The 13,786-nt window shown below is 37.7% G+C and overlaps 1 protein-coding gene across 3 annotated transcripts in view; it reads left to right on the plus strand.

Annotated features, from left to right (window-relative positions):
* Positions 1-853: 853 nt before the first annotated feature.
* asz1 (ankyrin repeat, SAM and basic leucine zipper domain containing 1) overlaps positions 854-13,786 on the plus strand; it is a 31,322-nt gene continuing 18,389 nt past the window's right edge. For all 3 annotated transcript variants that reach the window (XM_041794574.1, XM_041794573.1, XM_041794575.1), the window contains exons 1-4: positions 854-1,058; positions 2,861-2,963; positions 3,596-3,718; positions 7,592-7,703. In XM_041794574.1, the coding sequence (XP_041650508.1) occupies positions 951-1,058; positions 2,861-2,963; positions 3,596-3,718; positions 7,592-7,703 (446 nt within the window). In that variant the 5' untranslated portion in view covers positions 854-950. The remainder of the gene's footprint in view (positions 1,059-2,860; positions 2,964-3,595; positions 3,719-7,591; positions 7,704-13,786) is intronic.

The raw sequence follows: 13,786 nt of genomic DNA on the forward strand, positions 1-13,786 counted from the left end.
TTTCTATGTACAGGAGGCAGGACCTTTCATAATAAGCTATATATACATTACATCATTAAAGAATTAGCATAAAATGAGGAAACTAGTTATATCAAATATTTTAGTGTGCACTATAACAGTGGATCTCAACTGGTTGAGTCACAGGATCCACCATCAACTCCTCAAGGAGAATTGCAACCTAAATTTTTGAGATTTTTTTTGATCAATCAGATGTATTTAATAAAAAAATAGAGCTTGGGCCTAAGACAGTGCAAAAGGTGTAAAAAAAAAAAACAATGAAAAAGGACAAAACATGCATATTTTAGAGTCTCATCACAATTTGGTGCATTGGTTTACCCAGGCACACATCCACAACCCACTGAAAAGGGCTTTACAACCCTTTTTGGGTCCCGACCCACCAGTTGAGAACCACTATACTATAACATTCACCTACAACTTCCAGAAGACAGCATGCATTTCTGGTGTTTCCCTCCTTCTTTCCCAGGGTAGCCTTAGAAGAAAAAAAAAGACATTGGTTAAACTGAGAGGAAAAAATATTTCTATCTTACAGCTAGCATGATAAACATTTACAGTATGTATGTTTATTGTATCTTAGCTTACTTTAGCTAAATAGCCAGTGTAACGAAGATGGGGGTGCTGGACTGAAGTCTTAAAAAGTGTAGTCCACCAGCTAGAGCCTTACTCCCTCCACTGGCTTGTTAAATATCAACCTTTCACATCCTCATGAATATCATTATTAATATATAACTCATACTTGAGTTTATCAATATTATGTTCAAGATATGGTTATGACAAGTTTACCTGACAGGACGTGAAACTCCGCCCACCGACGGGCTGCAGTGTGCACATTTTGCAGTCACCTTTTGAGCTGATTGGGTTGACGCCTGCAAGAGTATATCACAGCGTTTCCACTGATGTTATGTCAAGTTAGCTAACTGCTAAACCGAATTATGAGCAGCTATATTGATAACGCCTTTCCAGCCGGATATGAAAGCGACGCCAGCAATGAGGAGTGGGATATCGGTGCCTGCTCGGATATAAAATCCCCTAAAGAGAAGGTGACAAACGTCCTCCATCTTTTCTCTGAGTGGTGTGGCTAAACCGTTAGCCAACACACTTCGAGCTAACATGCTAAAAAACGTTCTTTTAAGGGGAACATTACCGTTGGCATGCTAAAACGCCATTCAGTGGCTAGAGTCAATGTAAGTTATTACAGAAATAACCCGAAAATATTATCAAAAGTAGCTAGAATGGCCAAAGTGTAGGGCTAAATTCAGTATGCACTTGAACGGTAACCCTCTTAGCCTCTCGCGAGCCTCACTGCTTCGAAGTAGCAGAACCGTTAAGCTCAGTTGGCCTTGAAAGCGTTGAATTTAACAATACTAAACATGTAACATTACTAAACCTTGAGCTAAGTTCATTTCAGGACAAACCAAAAATTAAAAAGCTCAAACAACCTGTTAGATAATATTTGTTCTGCACCTGGATGTGTGAGTACTTTATTTAAAGATAGCTGAACAGACAGCCTTTTCATTCATACTGTCAGTGGTGGAAAGGAACTATTTACAGTTTCGCAAATTACTGACTGAGTAGTTTCTTTTTGTGAACTTGTACTTTTTGGGTACATTTTGAAATGTATCCAAAGTAACACTTTGGCTGAATGATTTTGAAAAAGTATGCATAATTGGGGTTATTTTGATTCATATTGCAAATTCAGTATGAATTGTAGTTTTGAGGGGAATTTTTAATAGTAGTCCAAGTAGATTTTTTTTGTGAGCTATTAAAATAAAAAAAAAGACACTTGAATTAGGGCTGAACGGTTTTGGAAAATAATCTAATTGCATTTTTTCCTCCAATATTGCAATTGCAATTTGATATGCAATTATTCCTTAACTCTCTTTTGTTCCTAAACAAGGGCTGAAAAAGACCTAAAATTATCAGATTATGATGGTTTGGGCTCATATTGCAAATTGGATATAATTGGTGCATTGACGGTTTTTGTAATTCTCATATTTGATAAGAAAAAGTACAAAAGCGAAGGTAGGAATTTTTATAGACTATTCTAAAAAGATTGGTACTTGAACTGCATGATATGTCATGCATAGCAACTCTGTTGCAAAAAAAAAAAGTTTAAAACTGCTATTTTGACTCAAATTTAAGGTCAAAGAAATATTGCACCTTCTGCGATTTCAAAATTGCGGCAGGCCATATCATGCGATTTAATCTAGTTTTCAATTAATTGCCCAGCCCTAACTTGAATGCTTGCATGATATGCAGAGCATAACATCTCTGTTCCAAAAAAAGTATTTAACTGATATTTTAACACACATTTCAGTTTAGAGAAACATTGCACCTTCTGCAGTTTAAAAATTGAATCTAAATTTCTTTCATTTATCACCAAGACCTAATATATACTCAGTACTCAATACTTAAATTAAACTTTAAGTTAAATACTTTTTACTTTTACTTGAGTAGATTCATAGAACAGTACCCCTATTTTACTCAAGTCAATTTAAATCAGAGTCACTGTACTTTTACTTGAGTACGATACACTTGTACTCTCTTCACCTCTGCGTATAATTTATTGCTTGTGACTTCAATAGCAAGTCTGTAATTGTCCAAATGTGCTTTTTACAGTTTTTACTGCAAATTCATAAACAAAACTTGCTCAAATGCTGTCTTACACAAAGTAACTGTTTGAAATGTTAAGATATTGTAAAGGAAAATAAACAGAATTTAAAGTACTGCATTTTGTAGAAAAAAATGTCTCAGTTTCCTGTGCATTACTTGTTGTTCAGAGTTGTATTTTATCAAGTCATTTTAACCATGGTATAATGAGAAAAGTTCTCCTTTCTTGCAGATTCTGGATGCAGTTGTCCCAGAAGCAACGGATGATGTGTCAAAATTGAAAAGAGCCATATATGCAGGAGACATAGACACTGTTGAACAGCTGTTGGACAATGGCAAGTCTATTCATTCTCTGCTTAGGCATCTTATTTCTTTACAGTGTTGGTATTGTAATCACTTGCATACAGTATTTTATTGCTTGATGTTGCAACTTTCAGAGTTTAGGCTCAATAGCAGCTGTAGGGTTTAAGGCCTGCTGCACGGACCACTGCACTATTTATCATATTTTATAAGATCATCTCTATTCTATTTTAAGACTTTATTCTTTAGGTAAAGATTAGATAAAGATTGGTTAAGCTCTGATAACATGTACTTTACAGCAGTGCTGTTAATAGGCACTCAAGAGCTGTTATTTCTATCACTGCATCATTTTATTGTAGGTAGAACCTAGTATTATATTGCATATCAAGGGCTGTAGACTATCCTGCTTTCAAATTGCTAGGCTGGAGAGGGAAAGTGTTTTTTTCTTAAATTCCTTTGCCTTATGATCAAGGCTGTATGCAGGTCAGTGATTGCATTAAAGTGGGGTTTGTTTCCAGAGATTTAGTGGAATACAAACAACAAAAGTTTAAGCAAATAACATTTTTGTCCATGCATGTATGTGTGTGTGTTTGTGCTGATGCAGTATACTTGCTTTTAGTATATCATTTCATTGCCTCTCTTAATGTGATCCTTTTGGTGTGGACAGGGATGGATGTGGAGACCAGGCTTGGCTTAGATTGGACTCCTCTGATGTGTGCTGTCAGTGTGGCTAACTGTGACATAGCCAAACTTCTCTTGGATAGAGGGGCCAGTGCCAACTTCAGCAAAGGTTAGACATACATATGTCATGTATTTGTGTGTGTGGGGTGGTTACAATAACACATGGTATGACCAATATACCAGTAGAGCTAAATGATACTAGGAAACACTTGCCCTGCAATGCCATTTCTTCCTGTGATATATATACGCATACAAAAATATAGGAAGTAAATAAGAAATAAATGTGGTATGTTTATTTATGCTGTACTATAGGCAAGTGACATTTTATTCTTAAAATCCTGATTTGACTACTTTACACTAAAGTCTTTGTTTATCCTGGGTGTGTACAGCATGGATGAAAATGTGATGTGTAATGACATTGTTCAATATTGTGATAAGGATATGATGTGTTGTGTTTGCAACATGTTTATCCAGAAGCCAAAAAAGTATAAAATGATGGGACACACCATTATTAATGCAGTGCTGCAACCTTCTCCATTCATTGCATTTTGTAGCAGAGGTGTGCAATGCAACTTGTGGGCTTTTGAGTCCATACAACTATCACCATAGACTGATAAATCAACAGCAAACAAGCTTGCAGGAGTGCAATCTCCACATAGCCAAAACAGATGGTATTAACAGAGCTGCACAGAAACTGCACTTTGCTGGAAACAGTGGAAATCGTCTTACAGGAAGACAGTTTAAATGAAAAACAAAGTGTGTTTTAATGATGGAACGTATCTTCTGAATTTTACAGTAAGTACGCAGCAAGCCTCCATTTTCAGTTACCTTGTCAAGGTCCCGAACTTCAGAAAATTGTAACGGCAAGAGTTTAAATCTCACTCAACATTTTTGCCTTTTTTTACATTGTTACATTTATTCACAATAAGTCTGTTGTGTTAAAGTGAGTAGAAGTTGATGGATGTTTAAACAGTGGAAATTTAAGTGACACAAGTTAAGACGTGTCACGACACACACCATATGAAAACATCTTTCAGTCTTCTTTGACTTTAACACATATTCAGAAATCCCTTAAGAACATTTTTTTTTCTTTTATAGATCATGAATTATTCATTATTAAAGTAGTTTAAATGTTGTCACTTTTAAATTTTGTAGGGTTAAGGAAGGGATTTCTAGATTTGCCTTAAAAACACATTCAAACATTTTATGTGGATGTATCATAGTTTCTCCCCATGCTTTTTTTATCCAGACTGATCTTTATCCAACAGATGCCTTTAATTTCTCTTCCTTTGAGATGAGTGTGCAGTCTGTACGAACTAAAAACAACTCAGAGGATCAGCAGTGTGTTCCTGAAAGAGTTCCTCTTTGGCGTCATCACCAATAAGTAATGTCAGATGAAGCATATTGGTGCACAAGCCAGATGGGTCCCCTGGTCTTTGGCCGCAGCAGGTGAGGAAATTGAAAAAAGGTGTCACAGGAAAGGAAAGCTCAACACCAACGCAACAGAGACTGCCAGCAGGATTAGGTTTGGCTGTTTGACATCTAAGCTTGGAAGGAAGCACTGCAATGGTGTTGCCTTATCAAATCATTTTCCCAGTTCTTTTTCTGGAAAGATAAAGTTAATGGGAGCATTTGGAGATTGCGGAAGCCCACATTTGAAATTATTTGATACAGACAAACTAAGTTAATATAGAATTAATGAAAGTATGGTAACCTTTGTTTTTGGAGGACAAAACTAGAAAAAAAAGTAAAAAAAAAACTCTTAAAGTGACTGCCTATGCAATGTTCTACATATTGTTGCAAATTCTTAGATTGCCACAAAACTACAAATATCTTTTTCCCGCTATTTATTAGCGAGGCAAACTGTGGAGTTACGCTCATAGTGATTTGTGGCTCCAGTCCAGCCAAGACTTGAAAAAGAAAATTAAACAAATGAAGTAGCCAGTGTAGGGCAGACAAAGGTACATCCGCCACTAAAGTTCTGTTTGTAGTAAGGTAGTAATCATTTTTGTAATGTGCTAGAATAAAATAACAGATTTTTAGTGGTAGGACAAACTATTGTATTGGACATACTTATCATGTGCTTACATCCTCAAATACTACATTTCAGCCAGTATAGCTGAAGCAGTCCACTAAAACAAATGTTAAATTTTGTATGTATAGCAAATTCAGGTCCCAAAATATGTTGACAAAGGGCTCAGGTTTTTAAACGCAGAAATTCCCCTCTATTTGTTTTAGAAATCCTCCTGTAGCTGTTAGACATACTTAGGCTTATCTGTAAAACCACTCCTTTTTCCATGGTATCTGATGTTAATTAATTCTCAGTCAAGAATGTGGAGTTAACTATGTGTTTGACTGATTTCACATGGTCTCAGCCTCCGATGCTTGAGGCAGGTGAAGGAAACAATTATACTGAAGGATGACGTGTGGTCACGTCTTGATGGCATTTGTCAAAGCACCCAAAATGAGCAAAGAAATGCATGAGTAATTGATATCGGTCAATATTCTGCTATCGTACCCTCTCACCAATTCGCAGGCCTCAGATTTATTTACTCCAGGGCTCTCAGGATGCAAACCAGCAGTCTGGTTTACACCCACACACACAGAATATAAACACACACGGACACAGATATAGAGCCAAACAATCATTGCCACTGAGACACAGCAACCCTCATACAGACGTAAGGGCCAGAGTATGCATGCACACACTTAAACACTGAGATATACACAGTGATACACACAGGTTGTGCACAAAACAGGAATCCAGTACATTGCCTTGGGTCTCAAACTGCTCTTATCAGGAAGCGATAAGAAGACAACTCCTCTGAAGTCACTCAATGCCATAAAGGTTGCTGATGCCAGATAATTGACTATCAATCTCCATCACAGGGTTTATTGCCAGGATTTTATTCATTTCCTCATAGCTACTTGATGTCTAACCTCACCATGAGAAGAAAAACTGAACTCTTTCATAAAAATGTTGGTTTGCCTTTTATTGTGATTTGATCACAAGCATGCAGTGACAGCAAAAATCATGATCATGTTAAATTTGATCAATATTGAGATCACGATTGTTAAACTTGATTACTCATTGATTTTGGAAAACCTGTGTGAATTTCAAACGATTAAATAAATTTGTTGTTTTGTTTTGGGGGGCAGGCACAACCATGTAAAAAATTCTGCAAGTTATGTATTGTTCCAGGTCTGACTCCTCCACACCAGCTTCAATAGGACTAAAGTTGTTATTTCTTTTTTGTTTACCAATGGCTGACTTTTTTCACTTCACTGTGTTTATTTGTTTACATGGTGTGCTCTTTCCTGCTTCTGCAACACTGTACTATAATGAGAAATCATAGACTGTGGAACCAATATCATAACCAAACCTCCATCTCTGTCATCAGGCAAATCCATTTTGAAAAGCTCCAATCCACAACATTTGTACCAATCGAAAACTGTTTGAATCAATCAGCCCAGTTGATGAGAACAAGGTGGTTGCATCGGGGGGGGGGGGGGGGGGGTTAGTTGTAATTAAAGTGGTTAGCAATGGCTTTCGCCAGTGTAGGGGTTACCTTGGATGCAGCTGTTGTGTAGTAGCAGTTTTATCAGAACTGGACCACATTTATTTATTAAATAAAGGGCAAAGAACAGCACTACAAGCTTGTCATGACAGAAAAGATGTTTTCGCTTTTGTGCCGACCTGCAGCATGAATTTGCGATAGTGGCGTGTCAGGTCAGCTTTAGCTAAAATACAGCTGCAGTTTAATCAGAACAGGGCCATATTTCTACATAACCACAAAACCAGAGCACTGTCTAAAGTATCCCTGTCCAAGGACTAGGTCAATTGATCACTAGAAAGGTAAAAAAAAAAATGGACTAAGATATTTTTGACAAGAAAAAGGGGAAAGCTTAGTTTGTCAAAATGCAATACAGTTGAGATTTGTGTTCATGCACTTTACAACTAATTCACTTTTCTTGTCTACAGATCATTGGACAGTGCTGATGGCCAGCTGCACATCATCTGCCAGTGAAGAAAAACTTGCTCGCTGTGTGGAGCTTCTGCTATCCAGAAATGCTGATCCCAACATGGCCAACAGGTGAGGGGGATGATGGGAGAGTAAAGATGTGTTTCAGGTCAAAATGTTTATAAGACTTTGCAGCACATTACGCACTGTGACACCCCTATTGATGCAGGCCAAATAAAAACACTCCAGACGTGACTTGAACAGGGGAGAAAAAAACAGTGGTGGGGGATCAGATTCCCTTTGATGGTTCTCGTTATGTTTGGCTGCCATGTGGTAGCATTATGCACCACAGCGCTCCATACAGTGTGTGTATATTTGTGTGTTTTGTTTGGAATGTCCTGTTATGGCATGTGCACGTACGGACAGGCATCAGACAGACAGACAGACAAACAAACACAGTGTTAGGGCGCAGGAGGATTGTAGAAGCTTTTTATCGACCAAACTCACGTTCCCTGTGCAATCCAGGGAACGTGAGTTTGGTCATTTGTAGGTCAGAAGTATCCAGGTTAAAGAACCAGGCTATTATTTGTAAAAATGAAAAACGTGTAAAGTGAATTTCATGGGGCGTCCAAACACTGGTGGATATAGCAGCCTTCAGTGAAAATATTTCAACGCAGTAAGGACTTATTATAACTTGAATAGAATAACAGACCTGGATGACTGTGTCATTAAAATGCACAGTAAATAAATCCTGCCACTAGGGGGCTCTCAGTCAAATCAGTAACAAAGGATGAGGAGTAGAGATGTGCTGCTCATGCTGAGTTCGATTGTACTCGGAACTCAGACAAATCCGACCTCCGAATTGGAAAAGTGCAATAGAACAGCCCTTGAGCTCGTGACTGCGACTTGGGAATTTGGGTAGGATCCAAGCAGCCCGAGTCGGTTGGAATGACATAGCAAAATGGCGTTGCACACAGCGAGAGTCACTTTCTCCTAAACTTTTACTTTTATGTGTCGTCTAATTTAGCATTTGTGTTACTACAGTACAGGCCTCTGCTCAGCTTGCTTTGATGCCCGTATAAGTTCAATGATGCATGCAGGATTCGTTCAAGTCATACTTACAGCATATGACGTTTCTCTTTCTCTCTCTCCCTCAAGTAGCTAATATATTTCCCCAACAGTAATTTTTGATCCTAGAAAAACATCAAAACAAACATCAGCTTACTGCGACCGGCCATGTTTTCTGAGCTTATGCAATGAAACGCATTTACCTTGGAAGTCGGACTTTCCGACCCAGATCTTTCCAAGTTCCGAGTACAATCGAACGCAGCATCCGTTTCGCAATTCTCTGTGGCTTACGTCTTGTTTTAAATTGAAGACCGCTGAGGGGTTTTAACTGTCAACCAATTTCACAGGCAAGCAGCACAAAACATAAATGAGATGCAGTAACAGAGGACATGTTCCAGTAGCAGATCAAGACACTGCTTGCACGATTTACCGTTTTCAAAACAGCAAAGAAGAAACAAAGGAGCCACTGCAGCTGCAAAGCTTGGAAGCTGCATGACTTTCAAACCTTCAAGACTATCATTGCCGTACACGACAAGAAGGGACTCAGTTTATGAAAAGTTGAATAACTTTTGAACCATAAATCGTAGCCACTTGCTTGTTTTTCTTCTTGAAGATAGTTGCTGTGCTGTCCCGTTGAGGCTATTCATGCCTTTGAATCCCTTATGGCAGCTTTTGTTGCAAATCTAGAACTCGTTGACATTTTAGGACTTAAAAGATTAAATCCACACCAGTAAACCCGATATTGAACATCTCTTTTTTCTAATCTATTTTTGATCATTAATTACCACTAGCTTGAATCCTTACTGTCATATTGTTGTCCCCTTTGTGAGGATCTGTCGACCAATGGCAGTCTGTTCTGTCATCATGCCATGCTGCCTGAATAGAGAGAAAAAGAGAGAGCCTGTGATGTGGCCCTTTGTGTCATTATTATGCTAATATTTAGCTGTAAAACTCACAATAATGAGCAGGAGAAAACAACTTTAAGTGTCACAGAGAAGCTGTTCATTATGATTCTCTTCGTTGAGCCATGTTCTGATTCAGTTTTAGGCTAAAATGATTAGTTAGTCTTTCACAGTACAGTCGGTCCAGAAAGTTTACACCAGTATCAGATTGGTAGTCGGTATCGGCCAATATCAGCTCTGGTATTGGCATCAGTATTGGGAAGGAAAAAATGGAACAACAAACAGCCAAATAAAACTGAACAAAATTTTGTTCTGGTATATTTACTACTAATACTCTGGTATCTTTACTACTGCATTTGATGTTGTCTTTCCACATAAGATCATTTTCAATCTTCTGTAAGTAGAATTAACAAAATGGTTGGGACTTATTTTTCTGATGTTTTCTTTGAAAATCTGGAAGATGGGAAGGGAAAGATAAAAACATGTGCTTACAATCGCTAATTGCTCTGAATGTGCGAAGATTACAATGCAGTGATGACATCCTCAGACATCTGTGAGGATGATACAGAGTTAAGAAGGCACTCAAAGCTGAAGTACATACACCACCTTGCAGTTAGCAATCCACCTTTATAAAAAGAACAGGGAAAAAAAAACAGTTGCTATTGACAATACCCCGGTCAGCACATGATGTGTGGAAAAAATGTAAGCACCTTATGGATTTCATTGCACTCTTAAAATGACAATTTAGACTTTCAGCAAACTTATTTAGCTATAACTTTTGCTCTAAAAATTCTTGAAATTGAGCTTTATATCATATGAATTTATTACTTCAATTATTAATTCACCTGAGACTTAGCTACACAAGAAATATGATAAAATTTTAATCTCATTGAATAGTTTTTTAAATACTCTGACAAAAACAAAGAAGTTTTTGTCTGTGTGCATAAATAAGCTGATGTAGCAATGGAAGGAATTTGTATTCCTTGAAATTAAAAGAGCAGTGCTACGGAAATCTGAAGCAGCTATGTTGACAGGTAGCTTGACAGGTGACATAACTAAGAGGTTTTTTGAGTATTGTTTCACTACATAAATTGGTGTCTTTGACAGGAAGTTTGGGATTTATCAGCCAGTGGAAATAAAATGTGGTTTCCTGTCCTGGTGAGGAACTGGAAAAATTCCATCTCATGGAAAAAATGATGGAAGAGCATTCTTGAAACCATTTCACGGTTAACATCTGTGGATTTTTGTCATGTCAAAGAGAGGATTTGGCCCCCAGTGGCTTTCTTGTTTAGCCCTTCTTAATCCCCTGCCACTCTGTCACTGCCACCATGCCATTACATGCACGACAAGAAACCTCTGATGACACACACGAACACGCTATTTTGTCGAGAAATTGATCGTTTCCTTTCCAGACAAAATATTTGAAGCTAGGTAACAAGGTACAGCAGGAAGTTAATGACAGGGGGTGGTAAAGAGGAGGGGCAAACAGCCCCTAACATCCAAAGCAGGAGAAGAATTTTGAGGTTCATGTGGGTGCAAAATGTAAACCTCCCCCTCATCATCATCACCTCTTACGTCTGAGTATCAAACCAATGATTAACACCAGCTGCTTGTCCCTCCATCAGAGTGTAAACAAGAATTGTCTGTCATCTTTCAAAGTCTTCTAAAAGAAAAACACCATGTGGGGTCCATTGCGGCCATGTGTCCATTTTTCTCTGCATCAACGTGCTGATCTGTATTGTTCAAAGTCCTGTAAAGGCTGAAGCATATTTCTCCAGGCTGCACATATGTGAACATGCAATGTGATATTTCCAACTCCTGATTTGGGGATACAAGTTCATACAACACAACACAAATCAATAAATTTGCTTACTCGAACGCTAAATTGTGGTTTTAACAAAGCAGATCAATGTCACATCTATAACATCAGCCTAGTGTAAGTGCAGTCCAGTTTTCTTTTTCTATCCTCTCACTGCATCTTTCCTTGACCCTTTGCCAGGGTCTTCAAGAAACACATTGAAAACATTCTCTTATTGTAGTCATACATACCTACTAAAACAAAAAAGAAATGGAAAATATATTTAAGCGCTCCATTCTCTAGATTCTTGGTGCATGAGACACATGTATCAGGCGTGTGAGACGCTATGCTCACAGTCTGAAAGTCCTGACTTGTTAACTTGCAAGCTGAAATGGAAATAAAGCTGTAAAGCAGCTCATACACGGCTGCCATGTACCCAGTTTTACTTAACTCCTAAAACATTGTTGATACTGTCCTTGGTTTAGTTTATCAGCATGATATAAGCCTCTCGTTATTAGCAGGTAGGGAAAGTTGGAGCCCCCATTGCACTTAGGTGATATTTTAACATAAATAAGGATGACAAAAGGAGTGCAGACTGCAAACCATGGAAGGAACATCTGATGAAAATAAAACAAACTTTCTGGATTGTTTTAGATACTGTAATGGTACTAAGTATTCATATTTGTACTCTGTATTTGTACTTGGTCTAAAAGATGGTATCCGTGTGCCTATAGTCGGTAGGATATTATACTTCAAAAGCAGGCATTTAAACCTAGAACTGGAAGTTTTAAATTCATTTTGTGGAAAATAGCTGTAGTTATTACCTCCGCTAAGGAGGTTATGTGATCGGCAGGGTTTGTTAGTTAATTTGTTTGTTAGTTTGTTAGCAACATAACTCAAAAAGTTATGGGCAGATTTTGATGAAATTTTCAGGAAATGGCAGAAATGGCATGAGGAAGAACTGATTAGATTATGGGAGTGATCCGGATCAGCGTCTGGATTCAGGAATTTTTTTAAAGGATTCTGTACTTTTGGGAGATAGGGCTAATGGCGGAGGTCTGCGCTTTCCGAGTGCTTTTTCTAGTTGTGTGTGTTTTGCTTCTGTGAGTCACGTTTTCTGGAAGTCATTCCCCCTGCTATCATGGCACCTGAAACAATGTTTACTCTAAATTGTCTGTAAATCAATCAACTGTGAAGGAACTTGCCAGATCTCACACTCTGAAGGACACAAACACATACACTCAAACAGTATGAGAGCAACCTTGCTTTGCAGGAACATTGCCCTTGGGAGAACACAGCAGATCAGGACATTAAGCAGACATGAATATCCAGGAATTGATTTATTTGTGGTTGCTGGAATGTGAATATACACGTGTTAAACACGTCAGAGCCATTGGTTGGTTTGTTTGCATTCACATAGAACATTAACTTTTTTATTTCTGGGAATCTGAGGATGGTGAGTGAGTTGATTGTATTGTATTTAAATCCCAATGACGCAACATACTGACTCTCACTGACTCACCTTTTTCACTAGAATTGCCCTTTTTGAGTTAGTGATTGGAATCATCAGTCTGAACTGTTTGTGTGATCTTGCAGTTTGAACTGTAAACTTACTCTATACAGATGTTCACAATGGCTTTTCATCGTCTTCATTAATGAGGTATATAAATGGTTTGAAGTTTACGGTGGGCAACTGCTGAGGAAGTCCTCAAATTAAAGATGAGTTAATGTGAGACTCTGGGGTCTTTCAGGGACTGCTTGTTGAATTGGCTTGAACTTAACTGTTGCAGCCTACTAAAATAATATGTTGAAAACAACAGTAAAGGGACTTGAAGCCCTGCGGAAGTAGTGGCTTTTATGTTATTAAACTGACTGCAAGCCAGTGGTTGGTGAAACTCTGATAAATGACAGAGTTTCAGGTAAAACATTTGACTAATAAAAACTGATATCACGATTATGTGTGGCACTGAAAGGAGGAGACAGCAAAAGTTTTAAACCTCCAAATATTGTTCAACTAGCCATATGCAGTGATAAACAGTCCTGTTCTACTCAATGATTGAATTTTAAAGCCTTACCAAGTATTTTATTCCTCTGTTTACTTATTTTTTTATTAGAATACACATCTGAATTTTAATTCCTTGAAAAAATATCCTTGTACTTGTGTCAGTTGACCAAAATTTATATTTAGATAGAATGTGATATACAGAAATGAATATATAATGTATATTAATGTAAAAATCCTAGTGTAAATGAGCCTTGTAGTTAAATAAAAAAGTATTAATCACTTTGAGTTCCTGTCTCAGTGCTTCTAGGCCTGGGTGATGAATAGATTTTATCAGTTAATTGTATTTGTCGAAAATCCAGATTTTGAAAAGTAAAAATCTATATTTTCTCTAGAACTTCCACTGCTGCTCCAGTTTGGCTGTGCTCAGTTGATTACAGGAAAA

Source organism: Cheilinus undulatus, linkage group 9 (assembly GCF_018320785.1).
Source record: "Cheilinus undulatus linkage group 9, ASM1832078v1, whole genome shotgun sequence".
Lineage (NCBI taxonomy): Eukaryota > Metazoa > Chordata > Actinopteri > Labriformes > Labridae > Cheilinus > Cheilinus undulatus.